This window comes from Odontesthes bonariensis, chromosome 1, assembly GCF_027942865.1.
Source record: "Odontesthes bonariensis isolate fOdoBon6 chromosome 1, fOdoBon6.hap1, whole genome shotgun sequence".
NCBI classification, from domain to species: Eukaryota; Metazoa; Chordata; class Actinopteri; order Atheriniformes; family Atherinopsidae; genus Odontesthes; species Odontesthes bonariensis.
This window is the reverse complement of record NC_134506.1, coordinates 37553468-37575807: the sequence shown is the minus strand read 5'-3', so window position 1 is coordinate 37575807 and position 22340 is coordinate 37553468. Positions and strand designations below refer to the sequence as shown.

The following is a 22340-nucleotide window of genomic DNA, read 5'->3' as shown; positions in this document are numbered from 1 at the left end:
AAAGAACTTCACACAGCGTCCAGTGTGTTTTGCCCGGGATAACCTTCACACCCACTGAACCATTGACTCCTGCACTCTGTTCCAGTTTTGTTGACAGGACATGATTAGACTGCATATTGACAACAATATCAGATATTTCTGTGCAATCAAATGTCTCTTTGTCCTCTTATGTCAGATAGCACAGGCAAACTTTCTTCTAGAGCTTAATTAGATATATTAAAGAAATGGGCTCTTAAATAGGCAGATATCTAAGGCTTTCCCATCATAGTTTACATGTAGTGCCATGCAGCAAATGTTATATGATAGATTAATGCTTCCCTTGAATGCTGACACACTGACTGACATCAGTGTGAAATTAGGCTTCATGGAGTTCTCACACATTTCCTGTTTGGCTCTCTGGCCTCAAAAACTGTTTTGTCATCCTCAAGTGTAGTTTTGAAGTGTTTTATGTTTAATTTGTTCGGAAAGCAGTGTGAGGAGTTCAGCTTTTCATCAGCTTTGTGGCTTAAGTTGCACATGTTGCAAACATACACCACCTATCAAATGGAAGTCATGAGCTGTTAACGAGCCTCTGCATCCCCTTTGCTTTGCATCTGCTGAGTCAGGTGCTGCATGGGCTTCATTGTCCTAATTGGCTGCATTGGCCGTACCTGGGAAGATGAAGATGTATGGCCTGCCAAGTCAAGCTTACAGGAGATCACCACTCTTCATATCTTAAGATTAAGTTAAAACTATGTTTCTTCTTAAGCTTCAGTTATGAAAAAGTATATAAAAACAAATTGACACCCAAATTGATTCTAATATCTGCTCAGCTGACTAAGTTGAACACTTAACTTTAAAAAACTAAAGTTTCTTGCTTTGAGGCACACAGTACACCATAATCAAATTTTTCCACGGGAAAATTACTATTTATGCAGCTTTCGTCGGATTAAAAGAAACATCTAGAGAAACATGTCTGCTTTTATTCTGTCTTTACACCCCTTTAGCCAATGACAAGACCCTCTGTTAATTAAACATCGCAGGCTTCCAGCATGATGCACTGCTGACCATTCTCATTTTGGAGAGGCTCATCAGATAAATAGAAATTCATTTGGGATCTTACAACACGCATGGCTTGTAGGTTAAACTGATTTCAGCAAGGTAACTTCAGGAAAAATAATTCAAATTTAACCAACAAAACCTGCACATAGCTTCAATTTTGATAGCAATCGTTTAATTTAATTTCAACTTCTTTGGTTTAGCTGGAAGTGTGATTTAACCTGCCAAACCCCCCTCAGAAATATTTCCGTTCTTTATCAGAGACTTGGCATCAGTTAATTGATTTGAGCACAACATTTAAAAATATTGGTGGTTGATCATTTTTGTGATGAATGAAAGAGATACTATTTATAATACTCAAATCTAATGTTTTGTGTGTGTTTGAGGAATGAAAAACGTTTTTTTCTGTGAGGATGTCTTGAGAGGAAATACTAGATTTACAGACCTGAAATCACAAAACACAACATTTTAAGGCATTCGGTCGTTTATTAAGGCGTTGTTTGAGGTGTGTAACAAATTGCTGGCAGAGGTATTAAAGTGGCCCGCTATCTGTCTGCCCTGTAATCACAGTGATTCTTTAAAACAGCAACACACAGTGCAGATTGATGTCAGAAATTAGAGCGAGGATGAAGCAGACCTGGCCCGCCTGCTGCATCTAACCGCACCACAAAACATTTCCAACTTGTTGCCGGCTGTTGAGGCACATAGCAATCCTTGTCAGAGTGCAAATTGATGGACTGCAGGCTTCACTCAGGTAATGACGAGTGGAAGGATGGAGGGAGCAAAAAGATTTATTTTCAGAATGAATTTTGCTGACATTTACATTGTACAAATTCTGTTTTTTATGTACAATAGAAAAGTATGAAAGCGTGGAAATGAGCACATATGAAATATCTAGAAATTTTGTTACAAATACACAAGGTACATTGGACAAAGAGTCCCTGCATATTATCATAAGAAATGCTTTTCTTTGATAAGGTTCCCTATCCAGATCAAAGCAAAGTAAGAATAAAAGAAAAAATAATGATAGTATTGTTATGATTTCTCATTTTGCCCTGGCTATGCAGCAGGTAATGTTTCACTACTTCTCTAAAGTGCACACTGTCGCAAAGAGAACCTCAAATCTCTGTTTGAATACGACTAAATATATGACTTCCTTCCAGAATACCAAAATCTCAGCCTATGAATAACAAAACGGCAGCCAGCCTTCCTCCACCTCCCTCGCTGGTGTAGAAGACAAACCCAAGTCTTTGGTTTTGACGGTTCAATTCTCTGACTCTGGCTGTGGCTGCCAGTTGTGGAATATCTCAAAGCACAGTTTAAATTTGACTTGTTATTACCTGCCTCGTGCTGTAACAGCAGGTGATTGCTGATATGGATAATGTTATTGTTCGCCATGGCTTTATAATTTTGTTCCAAATCCCCCAGGAGACCAGCTGTGTCATTTGTTATTTAGACAGCATTTCTTTTTTATTTTTCTTTTTTCCAAACCAACAGGAGACACTTTCTGCTTTCTCGTCTTTAGCTGATATGCTTCTATATTTGTGTCTTCTGTCTTTAAGATAATTTTGTGCTTTCTATTCACAGAAGTAGTTGCATCAAATGCAACTACTAAAGATACAACAAATTCAAATGTCTTTACATCCTTCTTTGACTGCAAGGAAAATTCTTCATTAGGAAAGACTTCATTTGGTTCATTTTGGCAACATATATAAATATTTCCTTTTGGCATTTGCAGTATTCTTCAGATCCTTTCTTTACTTATTCCTCTATTCAGGTACAACAAATCTATACAATGCATAATCTGTATCTGAAATATAATTTCTGTGAAAGGAATAACAGATCCATACAAACCCCTTGCCCATCTACAAATGTCATTTTTTAACATTAAATTGCCTATCACATTGGCCTTCAAAGTCTTTTCAGCTTCAGCGGCGTCATGGAAAGTTAGTCATTTGGATGCTGTCCCCTTGGAGTCCTGGGTTGTAATAGGCTGAGCCACCAAAGTTTAGGTCCAAAGGTTCGCTGTTGTCCAATCTGAGAACTGTGAATAAGAAAATGAAAATTCAATTTCTGTCTTATGACATTGTATATGTGGAAAAGAAGTCTTTTAGTATCCCACCATTAAAAATTTTAAACATTTTTTGCAGATCTAACCCTACAATTTTAAAAGTTTTTTGAGTTGTAAGGTTCTCATCTTCACAGATGAATGGCAAAACTAAAAATATGCAACTTCATGTTGATATATCAGATAGATCTACTGGGTTCAGTCACTTTCATTGTAGGAATTGTAAACATTTCAGAACATTAAAAAAAAATCAAATGAGAAAGCTCTTTTCCTGAATGTGATGCTCCTGTTCCTGCTGAATAATTGTTTTGGTCTTCATTTTGCAAACTGTTTGGAAGTCACTACAACTTACTGAGATTAGCAAACATGATAGATTGAATGGCGGTGGACCCAAGAGACAAAAATCATTTGAAATACATCAAACTAAACAGATACATTATTGACCAGCTCAGTCTCACAAAGAGTGCAATAACTAAAACCATCCATCTCTCTTCCCCATTAAAGAAGCATCAGCAGTATGTCATTTCTTTACATAAGTTATAAGTTATCATGAAGCAAATGTATGCATTTCTTACTAAATTATTTGTCTCCACCCCCCCAATTTCTTTCAGTTTGTGTCTTCAATTCATGTGTACACATGCTGTTTAATTTCAGTAACTTCACTTAAAGGTTAAGTATGAGGGAGGGTAGGAGAACTTTGACTGACTAGCTGCTGTCTTGTTCTATGTTTATGACAATAATGAGACAAATTGTTAGCTATCAAAGTACACGGTCATATTTTGCATGGTGAGGTTACCATATCATGGAAAAGTTATTAAAGCAAGATAAAGCAGCTAGTTTCAATACAGACAGGAGGCAATAAAATCTTTTTAGCACCTCTAAAGCTTTTACATTAGCAGGTGTTAATTTGCTACGTATCATATCTAACAGTAAGGGATTGATCATAAAAGCGAGTAAGAGTTTATGTGTGTCATTATAGAGCAATACCAAGGGCATACTAACTAACTGTTTTATTTCAGCCAATCATTTTGTGTTTACAGTCTGTCACCCATAAACCGCCCAGACCATTTAAATCAGAAAACTTTGCCAGATCAAGCTGTTAAACCCGATTACATCCAAGCAATCTGCTGCTTTGCAGCAGGCTAACATACCTGGGTCTGAAGGGTACTCCTCAACCAGCTTCCTGTGAGTGAAACCATTCTGTTTCTTTTTCCAGATGTAGACCACCAGTCCCACAGAGGCCACAACCAATCCTGTTCCCAGCAAAGCCATCCATGTCACAGTCCTCTTACTCCTCTGAGTATCTGATTCCAAACCTTCATTGGGGAAATGAGGGGGTGGGAGACGGTTATAAATAATTTGTCAACAACAAAATCATTTATATCAACTGCCATCTTTGAGGGCTAATTGTCACATAATTGTGGCGGAAAATGCATTTTTTCAAATGTGTTTGTGGTGATAACACGCTCCACAGATACACACCAATTAGTAAGAACTGTAGAATTTACACTGTGATAATTGATGCAATTAACATCCAAAAATCACAATAACTTCTTGAATATATTTGAATATTTATAGGTGGCATGCTGAGTTTATCATCTAAATAAAGTAAACTGTGACTAAATTTTCCTTGAATTGCATGAATTGATTCAATGTCTCCATGAAGCACATAGACACAACAACTTTATACACATAACTACATTACAAAGGTAATTATAAGTTGCACAAAACATCGAGAAAGAAACCAACAATCCTGCTTCATTGAGTTTTAATGCACCGTGTAACAAGACTTTGAGGATGATAATTAAAGTGTAAATTTCTCTACTCTTCCATTACACAGTTTCTGTTAAAGACAAGTGGATAATAAATGTTTTTGAATGTGACACTGACCTCAGTATCATTTGACACAGCAATGCACAATTCATATTTCATCTGGACTCACACATGAATAATTCAGTTCCTCCATTTATTTACAAATAGTTCATTTTATCCACTTGCGAGGATCAATTTGCCGCTAACCTGCGGCAAAGTAAAGCAAAACACAGTATATTTCCATTCTTGTCTTCAGATTACCTACAAGTAGACATAATAAAATAAAGGATGAGTGAAAGGATTTCTTCCAGTAATTTTGGTCATTTTTATTCTGGCTGGGAAAACAGTTATGATAAACTTGTCATTTTACCCTGCTCTTGTTGGAATAAATGTTATATTCAGTGGATTGCAGTTTTAAGAGTATCAAAGTATCAGACAAGTAGTGCAAATGTATGTAATGTTGTTTTAAAAAAGGTGTGTTTATTGGCCTCACAGCAGCATAGCTCCCCACATGGTAATATGGTAATATGTTTTTGTATGCGTGTGTCCTCTAGCATAACTTTCAGAGTTGGAAGCTGTGGTTGGACTTGACTTGTCGCCTTGTGAGCCAGAATGAGAAGATTTGTGTGATATAAGAAGTTGTAGGTTTTCCAAGTCTGACCAAAAGCTTTGTTTCCTACCATAGATTAAGTGACTGATGCACAGATGTATTGGCCTAACATCAGTTTCGGTAAATATTCAGCTTGTTGACTGCAATCTGCCTCTTGGCAAAAAGTAATGCATAACCCGATGGCAGTAAGCCAAGTTTATCTCATGTTGCGTTGAATTTGGCCAGAATTGGCCTGCAGCTGCAGATCATGCAAAAATATCCAATAGGTGGCAGCCTAATTTCATAGCGAGAAATGTATTTTTTGTTTTGCCAACCAAGTACTGAAAAGTAATTGGATAGGTTATAGTTTAACGGGCTAAAAGGGCTTTTGAAACTCTAGTTTTTCATACAAAGGATCGTGCTCCTGTGAAATGCTAAAACAAAGTTTGGTTAAAACATTTGAATGAAAGAAGTTTTGATTATTCATAGATAAGAATTTCTTTCTAATGCATATTCTATTACTGCCATGATATTACAGGAAGAAAAATGGAAAACACTTGGCATTGGGTATCGGACAAATGATCATTTGTAACATTGGTATCGGCAAGAGCCCAAATTTTCACATTCGGTGACTCCCTAATAACTCTCTGCATGTAGGGATTCATAAGCACTCTGGGCTTCCTAATTTATTGACACATGTATATCAAGCCATGTAGATACTCACTTGGAAACGGCAAACCATCTATTGTCAAGTTAAGTGCTGGTATTTTTGACATTTTTCCGCGTTTTGATTAGTTATTGAAGTTATTGATAAATGACAGTATGCTGTATCTGTAACTGTTTAATGTAGCCTGTTAGCGTTGTCATGGACATTTTTAAGAGCAGAAACACGCAACCAATGTCAAGCCCGGAAGTAATAGAAGAAGCTTGTAACAGCAGAGAATAACCAGAAATGATAGTGTGCATGTCATTTATGGGATGGAAAAAAACCTAAACAATACTAACAAGCATTGGGCATATAGCCACCTACTATGGCAAAACTGAACATAATGTGCTCAAAGAACTGGTTCTCAGAGGGGACAGTGGTCCAATCAAACAGCTAAATCAAGCTATAATTGTAACTCGACTAATCTGTTAATGAAAACAGCCACCTGAGTGTTACTGCCACCACAAGATCTAATTCTCAGGATGGATTGCCATTCAAATACAGTAGCCACAGACATTTACACTCAGGATGAATAGTGATTATTCTTATGTTATTATCCAGGATCTGGTTTGAGCAACATTCTTCTCCTGTAACTCTCATGACATTTCAATTTGTTTGGTTCCTTATTAGCACAAAGGTAGCACAAAACTCATGTTAACTCATTAACATAAGAAGGTTAAAGTGGTGAGCATTATAACTGATGTTAGCATTTTGCCTGAAGCCTCACAGAGTTAAGAGCAAGGCTGTAGGTGAGGTCAAGCACCTGAGATGCGTAGATATTCATTAACTGATGTCAGAGAAAGCAAAGTTGCATTGTGAGCTGATTTTTATAGACTATGTTCATCTGCATACAACAGTGGGGGTCTTTGTGTTTTTTGTGAACATGCTGTGCCTGTCATGGTAACTGTAGAGGCTTTTTTTTCATCTGGGTTGCCCACAGTTTCGCATCTGTTTTCCTACTGTTTATTGCCATCATCTGTTAGTGTTGTTTCCTGCTGTCACGTCTGTCCATGTGATGTGAGTTTTATTTTAATCCCAACCCTGTGCCAGCTCTCTGCAGGGCTGTTTGGTGGTACTGAGCTTGCCCACATAAATTTTGGAAAGTAGCATTTCAAGTGGATACGAAGAAAGATTGAATTGCATATTGTTTTGCACATGTGTGTATGACAAGCAGCCTTTTCCACTCCAATCTCCCTGATCTTGAGGTCGACACTGAAAACTAGTCTCACGCTCCTGCACAGAGGCATGTATCCTTGACCTCAGTCCCTTGCTGCCTCTGTCAGGGTTTTTTTTTTGCAACTAAAACAGGGTTTCATTGTGCTGCTGAGAGGGTGGTTGTAATAGACCCTTTCACTTATAGTGGCCACATCGATAGAACCTGAAACACAATCCAACTTTTGCCTTTGAAAGAGGGGGCATTTGTCCTCTGCCAGTGGGAAAATAGATGCAGGTAAATGTGGGTCAGGGAAAGGGCGTAAAAGGCAATGGGTAAAAAAGGCAACAGTGATGAATGTGCTCATGAGTAAGGAGCACAATGTTACTGTAAAACCATGGAAATCCCAAAGGATTTTGTGCCTATTTTGTTGCCTCACAGATCTTAAAGGGATGTTAAGCTGATAGAAAGACATACAAATCTATTTTGCAGACTTCTATGAATGGTTTATCAGAAACTATAACAGCCAATTTGCAACAGTACCTCTTTCTGAGCTGCTTGCACCTTTGCCGGTCTTGTTAGCCCTCTCGGCCGTGTTTGGAACAGCAGTGGTTGTAGTCATGGTGCTCGTTTCCACGATCTCAGAGGGCTGCACTGTTGTAGATGAAGATGTGGTGGATGTCTCGTTTATTGGCGGTGCTGCTGTGGTTGTAACAGTTGTTGTGTCACTTGATCCTGTCCGGTTGGTTAATCCTTTGTCTGCATCTGTTGTAGATGAAGACGTGGTGGATGTCTTGTTTATTGGTGGTGCTGCTGTGGTTGTGACAGTTGTTGTGTCACTCGATCCGGTCTGGTTTTTTAACCCTTTGTCTGCATCTGGTGTTGTAGGTTCTGTGGTATTGTTCTCTGGAACTAATGTTGTCAATCGTATTTCAGTTTTATTAGAGAAATGTGGGAGGCTGGTGGTGTTTTCTGTGGTCATCGTTGAATTAAATTCCTCTTCAGCTTCTGTCATGTTAGTTTGGCTCGAGTTTGTGGAATCTGTGGTTGTAGTGGTTGGAGAAATGGTGGCTTCAGGCAATTCTGGTTGCTTAGTTGTACTATTTTCAACTACAGGTGGCAAAGTCACAGTGAAAATATCGAGATCATCAGATGTTTCGTTTTCACTACTATCTCGTCCAAGCATGTTCTCCACGTCAGTATTTCCTAACATAAAGCCAGATGCTGTCCCGTCGATGTCATCATTGCTAGACATCGTAGTAAAAGCCTCCTGATCAAATTCACTTTCTCCTTCAGTAGATGCAGCATTTTCTCCTTCAGCTGGAGTTTTGTGGTGATCACGGAGCCAGCCTTTATCAATTATGCGTCCCGGAGATTCAGTTGAATCTTGGAGCAATGCCAGGTGAAGCACTTGGACAAGCAGAAAGAGGCCTACTGTGGTTTTCAAAAGCTTCATTTTTCTGTTCGCTTCACTCTGAAACACAGGAGAGAATAAAAAACAACATTATCTTACTGTTTTAAATACATGTAAACTCATAAAACACTTCAAAGTGGCACCTCACTGATCACTCAAAGCCAACTTCTGTCACTTGTATTGAAGCCTCTGATTGTCATCTTTAGTATATGAGATCTTCTCAAGCGTCATTAAACATTCACACTTTCCATGATTCCTTCCACTTTTAGGACTTCTGTCCCAAGATGTTTTGAGGAGTCAGTGTTCAACTTTAAACAACTAGATCAGTGAAATCTCAGACCAAATAGACAGAGCCAAAACCATATGAACTAAGAGCAAAATTATACAGCCATATTTCTACAGAGCGCATAGTTGTTTGATGCTTTGTTAGGGTTTCAAATATCTCATAATGAACACCTAAAACTTACTCGAAATTAGAAGTTTGTCCTTTACAAAATGATTGGCTTACTGTTGACATGTTTTGACATTTGACTGGAATCTGAAAATGTTTGAAAAATTATTTTTTAGCTTGAAATATGACAACAAGAGAACAATGTGCAATATTTTGATTCCTTTCGTTAGCTGACATACCTTTGTGCAGTTGCAACACATTTTTTAACTGTGTAAGATCAAATTAAAGTTTCATATTCTGAAATGATGTTTAGATCCACACTATGGGTCAAATCAAGGCAAATTCTGACACTGCATAACTGTACAGGCCAGGTCTGTGTCTATTTTCCATGGGACACAGAAAACATCTTCACACTGTCGGACTGAGTTCCCACTACATTCGTCCAGGTTCTCGCCAACTCAAGCACGTAGAGAAATCCCCTCAGGTCAGGGAAATGTAGCTGTTATGTTACTGTTATGCTTCTGCGCCAGCAATACCCATCACCAGAACAGTAAGCTTTAGGTTTTCCATCCATCTGTCATTCCCATTTCAGACTTGAGGATGAACACATTAAAATCTGGTGCTCAAAGGTCACCATGACCACCTAACACACATTCTGCCAAACACCAAAGAATTGTGACGGATCCTCACTTTCATTTTTGATGAGATAAAATTATCAAGTGATTATTTTATTGATTATTTTATCTCTAAAACGTCAAGAGTCATTTATTTATATCAGGTCGGCTTTGCTATACATTCTTAACAGAATTTAACATTTGTCAGGCTTTTGTTATAAGGGGACACGTGGAATGAGTTCAGGTCTTATTTATCATGTCAGAAAGTAATCAGTTGGGGCTGTTTAGAAGCTTCACGTCTCGTAGATAAGATTATCATTAAGTTTAGTTCTTCAACTTATGTAAGCATGCTGTAAATTAGAATTAGAATTGCATACCCAAGCATTGTTTTAAAGATTATACATTACAGTATTTTTCTTAAAGGCCAAAACCATATATAAATGTATATTTTTCAAAAGGTGAAAGGATTTGAAGCTGAAGAAAAAAACGCACATTGAATTCAAATGTAGCTGTAGGAAGGAAGAGGGTTTTCTTAGATCATTTTCTTTTTTTTCTTTTTCTTACTGCAGTGACTGAAAAGCCTTTTTACCCCTTGCAAGGACCAAGCACCATCTGGAGCGGTCCACAGGTGTTAAACCTGTGTTTATCACAGCATTCAAACTCAACCTGACCACACTGAAAGACTCACAGAGCAACATAATATCCCTGCTTGCCCCTATTTTCTAGAAGTTAAAAAGCTGCCTGTTTTAATGGTACAGGTCTGCAACCCTGACACAAGTCATAATGACAATCCTTGAAGAGCTGATCCTGTCCCACCTCTTGACTTTTACAAAAGCCTCTCAGTGGATAGTTAACAACATCATGATCATGACATCCTTGGCTACTACATCAGGAGCTTGTCTGTGAATTTCTCTGCAGTCACCCCTGCAGTATTACAGAGTTCAACAAAGTCGCAACACAATCTCCAGTGAGATGTGTGACTTATTGACGGAGTGAATTAACACAAATGCTCTTTGAGCTATGTGTTCACCCCTCGGCATAACTCCCATACTCAAATGACTGCAGATCCCAATAGGGCTTGCTTGCTGTGAGTCACTTTGTTGATTGACTGCTTTGTTCCTTGTCACAATCAGTGGTGTGTAACGTTGGTGCCTGCAGGACTAGTCTAGCTATGCAAATCTGGAGTCTTTTCCTGGTTTTACCTGTTATAACACTGACATATTTTCATACTAGCAAGTCAGAATGGACACCACTAACTTGACTAAAATAGATTGAGCTAATTTACTTTGAATCATGTGAATGTCTCTATGGATGCATATCCACTTTTACTCTTGAAATACACGTCAGGTTACTGATTTTAATTCTTAAATAAGTCTATGAATGTGCAGTTGTATTGGTAGACAAATACCAATAAGTTTTAAGCTGTGGTTTCTCAACAAATGTGTTTTTCTTCCACACACCATATTGTCTGTGTCTGAAAAAGCTGTAGGTCAGGCCGACTCCCACCTGCTGGGTGAACGCTGGATCAATCAAATTGTTCACATTAGCTCATCATTTACTAAAACGGTCAACCGAGATGGGGAGTGGAGGTACATCAGAAATGTTGGTATTTTCAGCCCTTCTGGAAAAACAACATGATTGAATTTGTGTAGCTTGATGTCTAAACTGTGTGCACACATGAAGGCAGAGATGTGTATAAGTATTCTTTTTGACAATTTTATAAAGCTGTGTACATATCTGGACTTTATTTTTCTAGATAAATTTCAAACTTGATATATACTGACACTAGAAATGGCAATCAAAGCAACAACATCAAAGAAGACCAAATATATATATATATATATATATATATATATATATATGTGTGTGTAACACTGACATATATATATGGTCAAACTACTTCTCTGCTTCAGTGATTTAAGACATTCTTCAATTAATATGGAGAAGAAAGTATTTTTTTTGGTAGCAGAGGTTAAAAAAAATCTCGAAAAAAAAAGGTCATATTACAAACAAGAGAACAAAACACACATCAGCTTACACAAGACATCATCAAGGACATGGAAGCGCACATTTTTAACTCCATTTCTATCTGCAATGGATGAACGCATAGCATGTACAGTATAAAACGTTTTGTAGAAATGTTCAGGAGGGAGACACAAAGGTGTATGTGGATCATCGTAATGCTGGCTGTTTTCTTAAACGTCCCTTACAAGCCTTCAGCAGTGTATGAGCCAGTCTCAAAATACCTGTTCTCCTATTAAAGCCTGATTAACAAGGCCCCCCAACAATGTGACCAGTCATTCTGATGCATGGTGGTGGTACGGTTAAATATGACTATATGATTAAAAAATAAATAACAATAAGAGAGAGTAACTATCATCCTGAGAAGCCTCTGTGAAGTTACTTTTGTTTTATGTCAAATTCTGTCACCTCTTTTTCCATTAAGACCTCAACATATCAGGATTGAATTACTCAAAAAACATGAGTGCCTGTTCTGAAGAATACGTGCACACACTCTCCAAACAGTCTTTCTCCATAGATACCAGTTTGTGTGCAGGAAAAGGCGGATGCATTTTTTTATGACTAGCATTCAAGACAAAACTAAAAATGGACCCAGGCTGCCCCTGCACCCTATGTGTTTCTGACGTGAACTTTTGTGTTTGTTAGTAAGTCACTCGGCTTGCACTTGTGCATATTGGCCATAGACTGTCTAAATGATGAGTAAAGCCGTCCTCAACTGGAAGCTATTGTGGAAAAGCAATAATTCTGATGGCCGCCGGGCACTGACTCCATCTCTGGCTCCCACTGGAAAAATTTCAATCACTATCGTCAAACGTAAAGTTAGCTAATTTTTCCCATTCTTTGTCATTCTCAATAGCTACATTAATTTCTTCTAATCAGTGTGTTTATTGTCCCTCTGAAAATGATTTTGTTTTAATTGTTATAATCAATAGAAGTCCTCAAAGAAAAGCACTTGTTCAGTCAGCTTTCAGTGAATATTCTCCAGCTCCAGCCTCTAGCTCTGTGTAGGCCAACATGGCATCATTAGATTGCCGAACTTCAAATATTTTATAAACTAATGGGTGAGATCATGGTGAGTTTGTCAATTCAGTTACATATCTGTTATGTTTCCAGAGCTTTTGTTTTGAAGCACTGACATTATGTGCAACTGTGCTGCTCATAAACATAAAATGGTTAGTTTATTTTGGCATGTCACCCACATTTTGATGGAGCTTTGGCCTGAAGATTAAAACAAATTACTTGTAAATTTTGCTGAATTCACGCCCATCTTTCTCCTCTCATTTACTGTCTGTGTTTTGACTTTACATCATCAATTTGAGGCAACAAGTCTCAAGAATAAAATGACAGAATGAATGATTAGAATGAATTCCAGCATACTGAATACTCCATGGACGGAAGTCTAGTTACCTGGCAGGCATCTGAAAATCTAAATGAAAGCAGTTATGGTGGAACAAGTTTGACAGGCAGTTCAACAGAATCACTGGTTTGTTGTCATTGGCGCTTTGTGAATGAATATGTCACCAGCGTGCAAAACATTCTGATTATGTCAAGAACAGACTGGAAGCAATGACGTTCAAACTTGTCCCCAAAATGTCACAGGTCACCTGAGATGATTCAGACGTGGCGGACACCAACGTTACCACTGTTGTGAGTTTCTGTTGCCCACATATGTGGGCTGTTCATTCCAGACCAGTGTCACTTCCTATCTATCACATGATTCTCACATCCTCCTACACTGCCTCTCTGAAAGTGTATTTGAGCGTGGGTGTCCCACCAACGAGCCTTCAAGAATCAGAAGGGTCGAATAGACAGGGAGACATGTTTACTTCTGACCCGTCACGCTCGGAGAAGCCTTCTGCTGAAAAGGGTTCCCACTCTGCTGGTCTGTCAGAGTCTGTAGCAGCTATCACCTCAACAGCTCTGTCAGCCTTGACTTTCCAGAGATCCAGACCCACATAAACAAAGCAACACACATAGGCTGAAAGAAACACTACGCCCAGTGAATACCCACACAAACACCAATTATCTGACATTTATCCTTTTTTAGTTCGCCTCGTGTTACATTTGTGTTCGTATGACCTCATTTTGACAAAAAAAAAATTCAACTGCTGTTCAGACATGTGAAATATGTGACAATTTCATTGTGATGCATGGCTACTCATTTTCAATCCCACCACATATGAAGCATCATCTTAATTAATATTCATCAATATAATGAAATCCTGCACTGTGTTTAATTAGCATGCCTACTTTTATACGCTGTAGTTCAGTTATGGAGTGTCAGTGTTATTTAAACGTCAAATAAGAACATAATCTGAATAGATCAGATTTCAAAGGTCATGTCTTAATGCTCGACGTCTCTTTCTTTTTTGATTGGTTTTCTTGTAAAACCAACACCTGTATTTACATTTAAAGGTTGTATATCGCCCCTCTGTATGTATGTCTCTTGTGGTATTATGAAACCGGCTGTCACATTTCAAGTACAACTTATTTATAATTATATTTCCGCTTATAAAAATGATTGTCTGGTATTAGAAGTATAACATTCCTCTGGAAAATGAAAGTTTCTGGTGTTATTTCAGAAAACCTCTCGTACAGTTTCAGTCTCTGAAAAATCGAAACCAAAAAAAAAGAACAAATCCCTCCTCAGTGAATCCCTTACCTTATTCTTTGGCTGTATCGGATGAGAACAGGTGGAGAGGCAACAAAATCTCTTCACTGGCCTGCCAATATGTGAGAGTGAATCAGCAGTCGTCCTGCAGAGAGAAGCAGGGACAGAGGGAGGAGGGCCCAACAGAGTGGCATTCAGGGAACAACCTGCTCAACCTGCTTCTACACCTGCCAGCAATAGCAACACACCCTGAGTCGCATCTAGTTGCATGCTGAGAAAAGGCCACACAGAGGAGAGATGGAAATGACTTAGAAGGCAAAGGTAAGGCTAGAGGCTTGCTGGGTCTGACTGACATGTTTTCACCTCAGCATTTCTCGCTTCCACCTACATTATATCAGTTTTTGGTTGCCTGGTTAGATCTGTGAATTCCCGTAGTGGGCGGAGTCTTTTGCCACACGTCCTTTGAGCCCTTTTTTCTTCTCACCGAGGGACTGGGACGACAGCTGTTGTCATGGTAACACAGGGGAGGCAGGCGAGCTCGGGTTTCATCCGCGCCTTTGTCTCCAGTCTATATCAGGCTTCCATGGGTGACGTGTGACTTTGTGAACTCAGAGATACTGTGTGTCAAATGAGCCGGGATTGTTTTTGTCTCTTTCTTCGGTCAAGTGAGTCATGCAGTGGCTGAATTCATTTGAGCAGACAAGTGAGGCGGATGAAGTGGCACTTAAACCTGAGGTGCTTTGCTGAGTTAAGAACGGGGAGTGGCTGTAATGTTTTCTTAATAAGTTTTCATTTAAAAGTTAGAAAACAAGTGCAGTTACCTGAACACCCCCTTGTGATGTAACCATTATTTTGCCTCTGACATAAATACAGAATACTGTTATGAGTTTACATCAGCCACCACTGGTGTTAAGCTTCCCTGGAGAAATACAGTCATGTAAAAAATGAAAATACACCCTAAGTTCTAAAGTTTGTTTTATATAGGCACACAATAAAGAATTACCTTGTCCTTTCCAGGTCTCAAAATAAACTACTACTTGTTCAGATGAGAAACTAAATGTGACATATTACACCGTGTCAATATTACTTTAACAAATACTGAACCATAAATTCACTCCATAACAGCTTGTAAAAACCACCTTCAACAACAATATCTTAAAGAAATCTTTATTTTCTTTCGCTTACTACAAATAGAAATTTGTCATGGTCTGTGAGGTTTGTTGTGTTCAGTTTGGATGTTTTTTCGTTGCTTGAATGTATTTTATGTTCTGTTTTTTGTCTTTGTTAGGTTCTGGGTTTATGTTTCTTGCTCTTTTATAGCTCATGTAGTGTGTTCAGCTCGGGTTCCCCTTTTTTCCACACTATATTATAGGCCCACTTTACTTTCTGTTTAAATTTTTTCGAGCCTGATCCTTTGTTTCATTTCAGTTAGTTCCACTTTTCATTCATCAGTGGGCTGTACTACCAAGTAAGTTCAACATTTCCAGGTTTTCTTAAAGTAATCTGGCTCAACTAACCCTAACAATGGAGCTCTTACGAAGTGGTACGACAAAGCTGGTTATCTGCTTGGTAACTCAACCCTACTAATACTAATCTAGTGTTAATCTAGTGTTTATAATTCGTTTTTTAAAATATTTTAGATAGATGTGGACATGAATTTTGCAAGTTTGATTCACTGTACACTCATGCACTATGAGAAAATGGCAAGAAAATCTGTTATAGTTCAGCAATTTTAATGAATAAAAATGATTTGAGTGCTGTTATGTTTGAGTTATGTTAACAGGTGCAAGCTTCATATGAATCAGTTTCTGTTTGAAGCCATATTTTCTGACATATCTCTCATGAAGCGACTTCTTATTCAAAGTCAAACAGAATTGGTCAGAAACTCTCTGTCTGCATTGAAGACAATTTCATTTATTTTTTAACTAATTGCCTGAGAGGCAGTGCTTTTACATTTGTTTAACTTTTACCTTGAACCTAATCGGCTCCAGAGAAACCAGCTTTGTGAGACAGAAAATTCTCGACCTGAACCTGAAATTACTTCATCAACCCATTAATCCAGCTTTGTAGTACATGGTTTCAGTTGCTGGCTGTCACAACTGTTGTTTATTTGACATCGATTCCCTCGGTATGTATTCTGCCTGTGCTCCTTTCTACCATGCCAGACCATTGTGTGCGTTTCTCTATCGGTTCCAGCTCTGTTCTGTTTTTTTTCCTCATGTTTAGATTTTTGTTTTGCAGTTTGTTTTCCTGGTATTCCTGCCTCACAGCACTTTGTGTTTTGTTCAGTTGATTAGTTTATTAAAAACCCTTTTGTTCCTGATCTGCCTGCTTGCTGGAGTTCTGTGGGCATTTAGGTTCTCATTTTTACCACATCCCATGACAGTTTTTCATTTGACTCTTTGATAAGTTTATTCTATTCTTGTCTTATAACTCCAGTCAAAACAAACGCGCCCTCAGAGATTCTTACGCTCAAACACCACCCTCTAGCTGATTTAAATCGATTCCAATTCAAAAGCAATAGTAATGCGTTTTTATCGGGTTCAACATTTACCACCACATTATGTAGCTCAGCATGGTAGCCAACTATCATTAAACTGACGAGAACTAAACATTTCATAAATCTGAGGCTGATGTGGGAGCTGCGGTTTATGGTCATAAACCAGCTTTGGACCAATGAAATATTTTACCTAATGAATGCACCACAGAGTTGGAGGTTCTCTTAAGCGATGAAACAAATACAAAAAAATTAAGTGATTAATTGATTAAACCAGACAGTAGAAGAGCAAGTTTTGTTTTGCTAAATCTTAACATTTAGGCTAAGTCTCAGTATGTTCAGGTTACTGTTAAAATTTCAATTTCAAGGTTGTTTTACACGTTATATGTCACACCCAGAGAATTTGGAGGACACAGGAGCAGGTGTTGTAAATCCAAGGATTTTATTTTAGGAGGAACACGGTTGTCCAAAACTCTCCAAGAGAGAACAAAAAGGACTATATATAAGTTATCGATAAAATCATATACTTCTCCCAAAATGAGAGAAGTATATCTATGAAACGTTATGGAAATAATAATCACTCCAACTACGGAGGAAAACAAAAAACCCTCTCCTGTAAAAATAGGAGGCACTAAGATATAAAAATTTACTAGGAAACGAAAAATCACTCCACTTGGAGGAAAACGCAAAAATGCTATTAAACTTAAACTATTTTTTAACAAGGCTATAAATACAAAAGTTATCCAAAACAAAACTCTCTTAGCGAGATTCGAAACGTGGCATAGGACATGAACTTGGTTTTGAAAGCAAGAGTGAGGTATGTTGACAACAACGATAACGACACACTGGCACAAGACAAGGGGAGACGTCAACTCTTATACACACAGGGTTAACAGGTGGAATCACTCATGCGACAATCAGACGGGAACACAAGAGGAATGGCAAGTGACCTGAAACGAGAGGGAAGTTAATCTTTCAAATTAAAACAGGAAATGACGAGACATGACAAAAAAAAAAAACACTTGACCTCACCACGGTGTGACATTATAAAGTAGTGACATGTATGTCTAGACAAACATTGATGCTATTACCAGATTAGTCATTTAAAATAGTGCTGTTAAGGGATTATTTTTAGAGCTCAGCTGTTGATAAAGTGCCATAAGTGAGGTTTTAACTCTGGCTTCCTGTATTACGAGAACCGAATTCCTGACAGACAGTTTGTCGCTGGGACCTGATGTGGGCAGCCAGCGTTTGAGGCTAATGGGATTATATAGCCTTATTGGGGATACGAACAGTAGAAATGTCTAGATCTTGAACAGAAAATAAAAAGGTTTCAGACCTCAAAACACAAGTGTTTGAAATCATCAAAAGCATTAAGGTGTGTGTTCTGAATTCCTCAAGTCAGAAATGTTTATATATATAGTCATGCTTTTATTTGAAGGGGGCCTTTTATTTTGAAGACTGTTTTGTGCAGTTCCTCTTCCTTTCCTCACGTTCACCACCGACCTGTTTACACCGGTGCGGCAGTCACTGACGATGTAAGTTATATTACATGTTACTTACCTTTCTGACAGTGTTTCTTGCTCCTGGTGTGTATTTGCACTCGTTAAAATGTCCGTTTCTGCTCGTTAGCATGATCGCAATTTAGCATCGTTAAGCTAACCGAGTTTGTGTTACTGTTAGCCTGCAGATTACTTTTGGTTTACATGTGTATGCTACAGGATTAATGGTTAAAGCAGCACTAATGAATATCAGATGTTGATATTAATATAAATGTATTTTTAGTTACTGTTTGGTGTTTATTTGCTGTATTTAACTGTTAGCAATACACAAGGATAAAACAGTTCTTTATTTCTCATTGTATATTTTCAGAAACTGCTCTGTAAACAGAACGCATCGCTGTATCGATACAGTTCGACAGTAAACGTTGTGAACGTAACAGATGTCTAGCGTGCTTCCTGACCGAAGCCCTGCGGTGGTCAATAAGGCAACAAAATAATCAGCAACAGAGGTCACAATCCTCAACAAAGGTCCTTCGAGCCGGATTATTGACTGCTGCAGAATATGTCATCAAAGGAAGATACAACACCCTCACCACATACCAATGCACAAGAACGACATGTAAGGCAACGCCGTACACCCAAGCACCTAGAAGACTACATCCTTGCCTACAGTCATCGTGGACCTGCCCTTTCCTCCCACCCCGACCACGGAGAGCATGAGGAGCAGAGAGGAGCAGCAGCCCCATCAGACAGTGGACAAGCAGATGCAGGTTTTCGTCTTGGTACCAGCAGAGCTTCACATAGCCCCAGTCCAGGTGAATCACTGAGTACCACGTCACTCAGGCAACTTATGGATTCCATATCCAGGAGTGAGGAGGAGGAAAAGGCTGAAATAGCGCAAGTCATCAACAAACTCCGTCAATATGAACATCGACAACATCGTCGCAGAGAGCTGTTGGAGCATATTACATCGTTCCTACAGGAAGAAGAGGAGGATGAGGAGAGTCACAATGTGAAATGTGCCACGCCCACAATTCAACCACTGCGTCCCCCTTCATACATCCACTCTCCAAGCCATTCCCAGTCAGCAGAGAAGCAGGCGCACAACACGGAGTCTCACACTGAAAGACACACACCAACAAATGTGATCTTAACATTGGAAGGAGAAGACGAGCGGAGAGACTACACCCCTGCAGTAGTAGGTAACGGAGCAAAATCTGCATTCACACCAATACAGCCAGCTTCTCCAACACACCTAAGCTCCCCCTATCCAATCATCTCATCTGGTAGAGTGACACCAACCTACAAGCCCATAGCTTCATATCACAGACTACAAGCAGCATCGAACTATCCTCCACCTCAATCCCCCTCAATCTATAGTCTACCTCAATATGCACCTATGCCATCAACTGTAGTGCCATCTCAATCACTGCCATTTGCCCCAGTAGTGACTAACACCTCCCCAGCTGTTCAGTCACAGTTCCCAACAAGCCAGGCTACAGCCCCACACAACTTTAGTCTGCAACCACGCTCAGTATATGGTTTGCCCAAACCCAAAATCCCAGACTTCACTACAGACAGTGAAAGGGAGTTTGCTAACCTCAAGTTAGCCTTGGATAACCTGCTTGAGCCCTATCCGGAACTGACTGAGAAATACAAATACCATGTGCTACTCGAACACCTCAAGCTCCCAGAGGCACAGATGATTGGCCAGTCCTGCAGACATGATCCATTCCCGTACACAGCCGCCATGCATGCACTACAACTTCAGTATGGTCAGCCACACCAGCTAGCGCAGAGCGAAATAGCAGCTATCCTCACTGCGTCTGATGTGAAGTCCGGGGATGCACGCACCTTCCAAAGCTTCGCTCTCAGAGTCCATCTCTTAGTGAGTATGCTGCTTTCCTTGGAAGGACCACGGGGGATGGAACTCAACTGCTGCTCCCACGTCGACCGCCTACTCAGTAAACTGCCTAAATATCACAGGGATGGGTTCATTGAGTATCTCCAGCTGCAGGGAAAGCTCAACACTACAAGCCTCAACCCCTACAACCTACAAGATTTGAACGGTTGGCTTCAAGGTAAAGCTCAGCAACAACGCCTGTCAAACAGACTAGTACAACGCTATCAAAATGAGAGACCTGCTAGTAATGAGAAAGAGAGAATTCCATTTAAGGGCAAAGGTCAGAGCATAGCAGTGTACCATGGCGCAGAGCCCATCCAACCGAGCACGACAAGCAAGCACATGTCAGCTAGTGGCAAGAAGCCATTTAAAGTGTACTGCCTGTTCTGCGACAGCCAAGAACATTACATCAGCCGCTGCCCTAGCATTAAAGTGCAATCAACAGCAGAGCTGGACAGGTGGATAAAGGATGGGAAACGCTGCTGGAAGTGTGCACGTGCTCACGCACCTGAGTCTTGCAACCTCAAGAAACCTTGCAGTGACTGTGGCAACATCCATCTCCAAGTTCTCCACAGCGTTGCTCAGTGTCGTTCCACTGACCTACAGTCTAGAACCTCGGAGAGCCGAGTATATTTGACACCCAGCATAACCTCCAGCAAAGTGCTCCTGAAGGTGGTTCCTGTCCTGCTGCACAACAGTTCTAATTCAGTAGAAACCTTCGCCGTATTAGATGATGGAGCACAACGAACTATTATCTTACCAACAGCTGTCCAGCAGCTCCAGCTGAATGGTGAGTCCGAGACCCTCGCCCTACGCACCGTACGGACGGATGTCACACACCTCCAAGGGTCAAAGGTTAACTTCGAGATCTCCTCCAAAAGCAACCCATGGAAGCGGTTCAAAGTGCACGGAGCATTTACAGCAGCAGGTCTAGATCTAGTGGAGCAAACCTACCCTGTACAAATGCTTCAAAAGAGACATTCCCACTTGCGAGGAATACCACTGGAGTCATTCAACAAAGCACAGCCACTAGTGTTGCTCGGCTCAGATCATGTGCACCTCATTACAGCCACCAAACCAACTCGCAGAGGATCCAACGGTGGACCCATAGCCATCCACACAGCCCTAGGATGGGCCCTGCAAGGGACAGAGAGGTGTGTGCCAGAGCAAACATCAGTGCAACAGTGTCTTTTCACCTCATTCGCCAGCCCTGATGATCTCCTGTTTCGGAATGTCGAGAGGTTATGGCAACTCGATGTCTTACCTTTCCGGAATGAGAAAATAGTCGTCCGCTCTCGTGAGGACCAGGATGCCATGAACCTCCTGGAAACAAAAACACAGCGACTTGAAGTTGAAGGTGTTCACCGCTACGCAACCCCCCTCCTGCGGAAACTAGGAGCACCCAAGCTCAACGGTTCCACACATTCAGTCATGGCTCAGCTGAGGGCCACAGAGAAACGACTCAAGAGGGAACCAGAGAAAGCGGCAATCTACTCAGCTGAAATCAACAAGCTTATCAACGCTGGGTACGTCAAGAAGCTTCAACCGAAGGAGGTGGAACATTCTGCAGAAGCATGGTATCTCCCCCATCATCTTGTGTGCCACAACAATAAACCACGCTTGGTCTTCAATTGTTCATTCATGCGCCACAACGTCTCCCTGAATGAGCAACTCTTACCTGGGCCTACACTGGGTCCATCGCTGGTAGGTGTTCTCATCCGATTCAGGCAGCACCAGATTGCAGTGAGCGGGGACATCCGTGCTATGTTTCATCAAATCCGCCTGCTGCCTGAAGACAGACCACTTCTTAGGTTCATCTGGAGGGACATGTGCTGCGAAGACCCACCGGATGTGTACGAATGGCAGGTGCTGCCATTTGGCACAACCAGCAGTCCATGCTGTGCTATCTTCGCTCTGCAGCATCATGCTCGTAACCACCTAGACAGACATCCTGAAGTGCTACAGTCAGTGCAGCAGAGCTTCTACGTTGACAACTGCCTCGAAAGCTTTCCCACCATAT

General features: G+C 40.1%; 1 protein-coding gene across 1 annotated transcript; it reads right to left on the bottom strand.

Moving 5' to 3' along the window:
* Positions 1-1813: 1813 nt before the first annotated feature.
* On the bottom strand, positions 1814-14619 carry LOC142380582 (uncharacterized). The gene is made up of 4 exons (XM_075466497.1): positions 14470-14619; positions 7910-8840; positions 4258-4422; positions 1814-3082 (listed from the first exon to the last, which is right to left on the bottom strand). The coding sequence occupies exons 2-4, from the start codon at positions 8820-8822 to the stop codon at positions 2976-2978; spliced, it is 1185 nt and encodes a 394-aa protein (XP_075322612.1). The 5' UTR covers positions 8823-8840; positions 14470-14619; the 3' UTR covers positions 1814-2975.
* Between the last annotated feature and the right edge of the window lie 7721 nt (positions 14620-22340).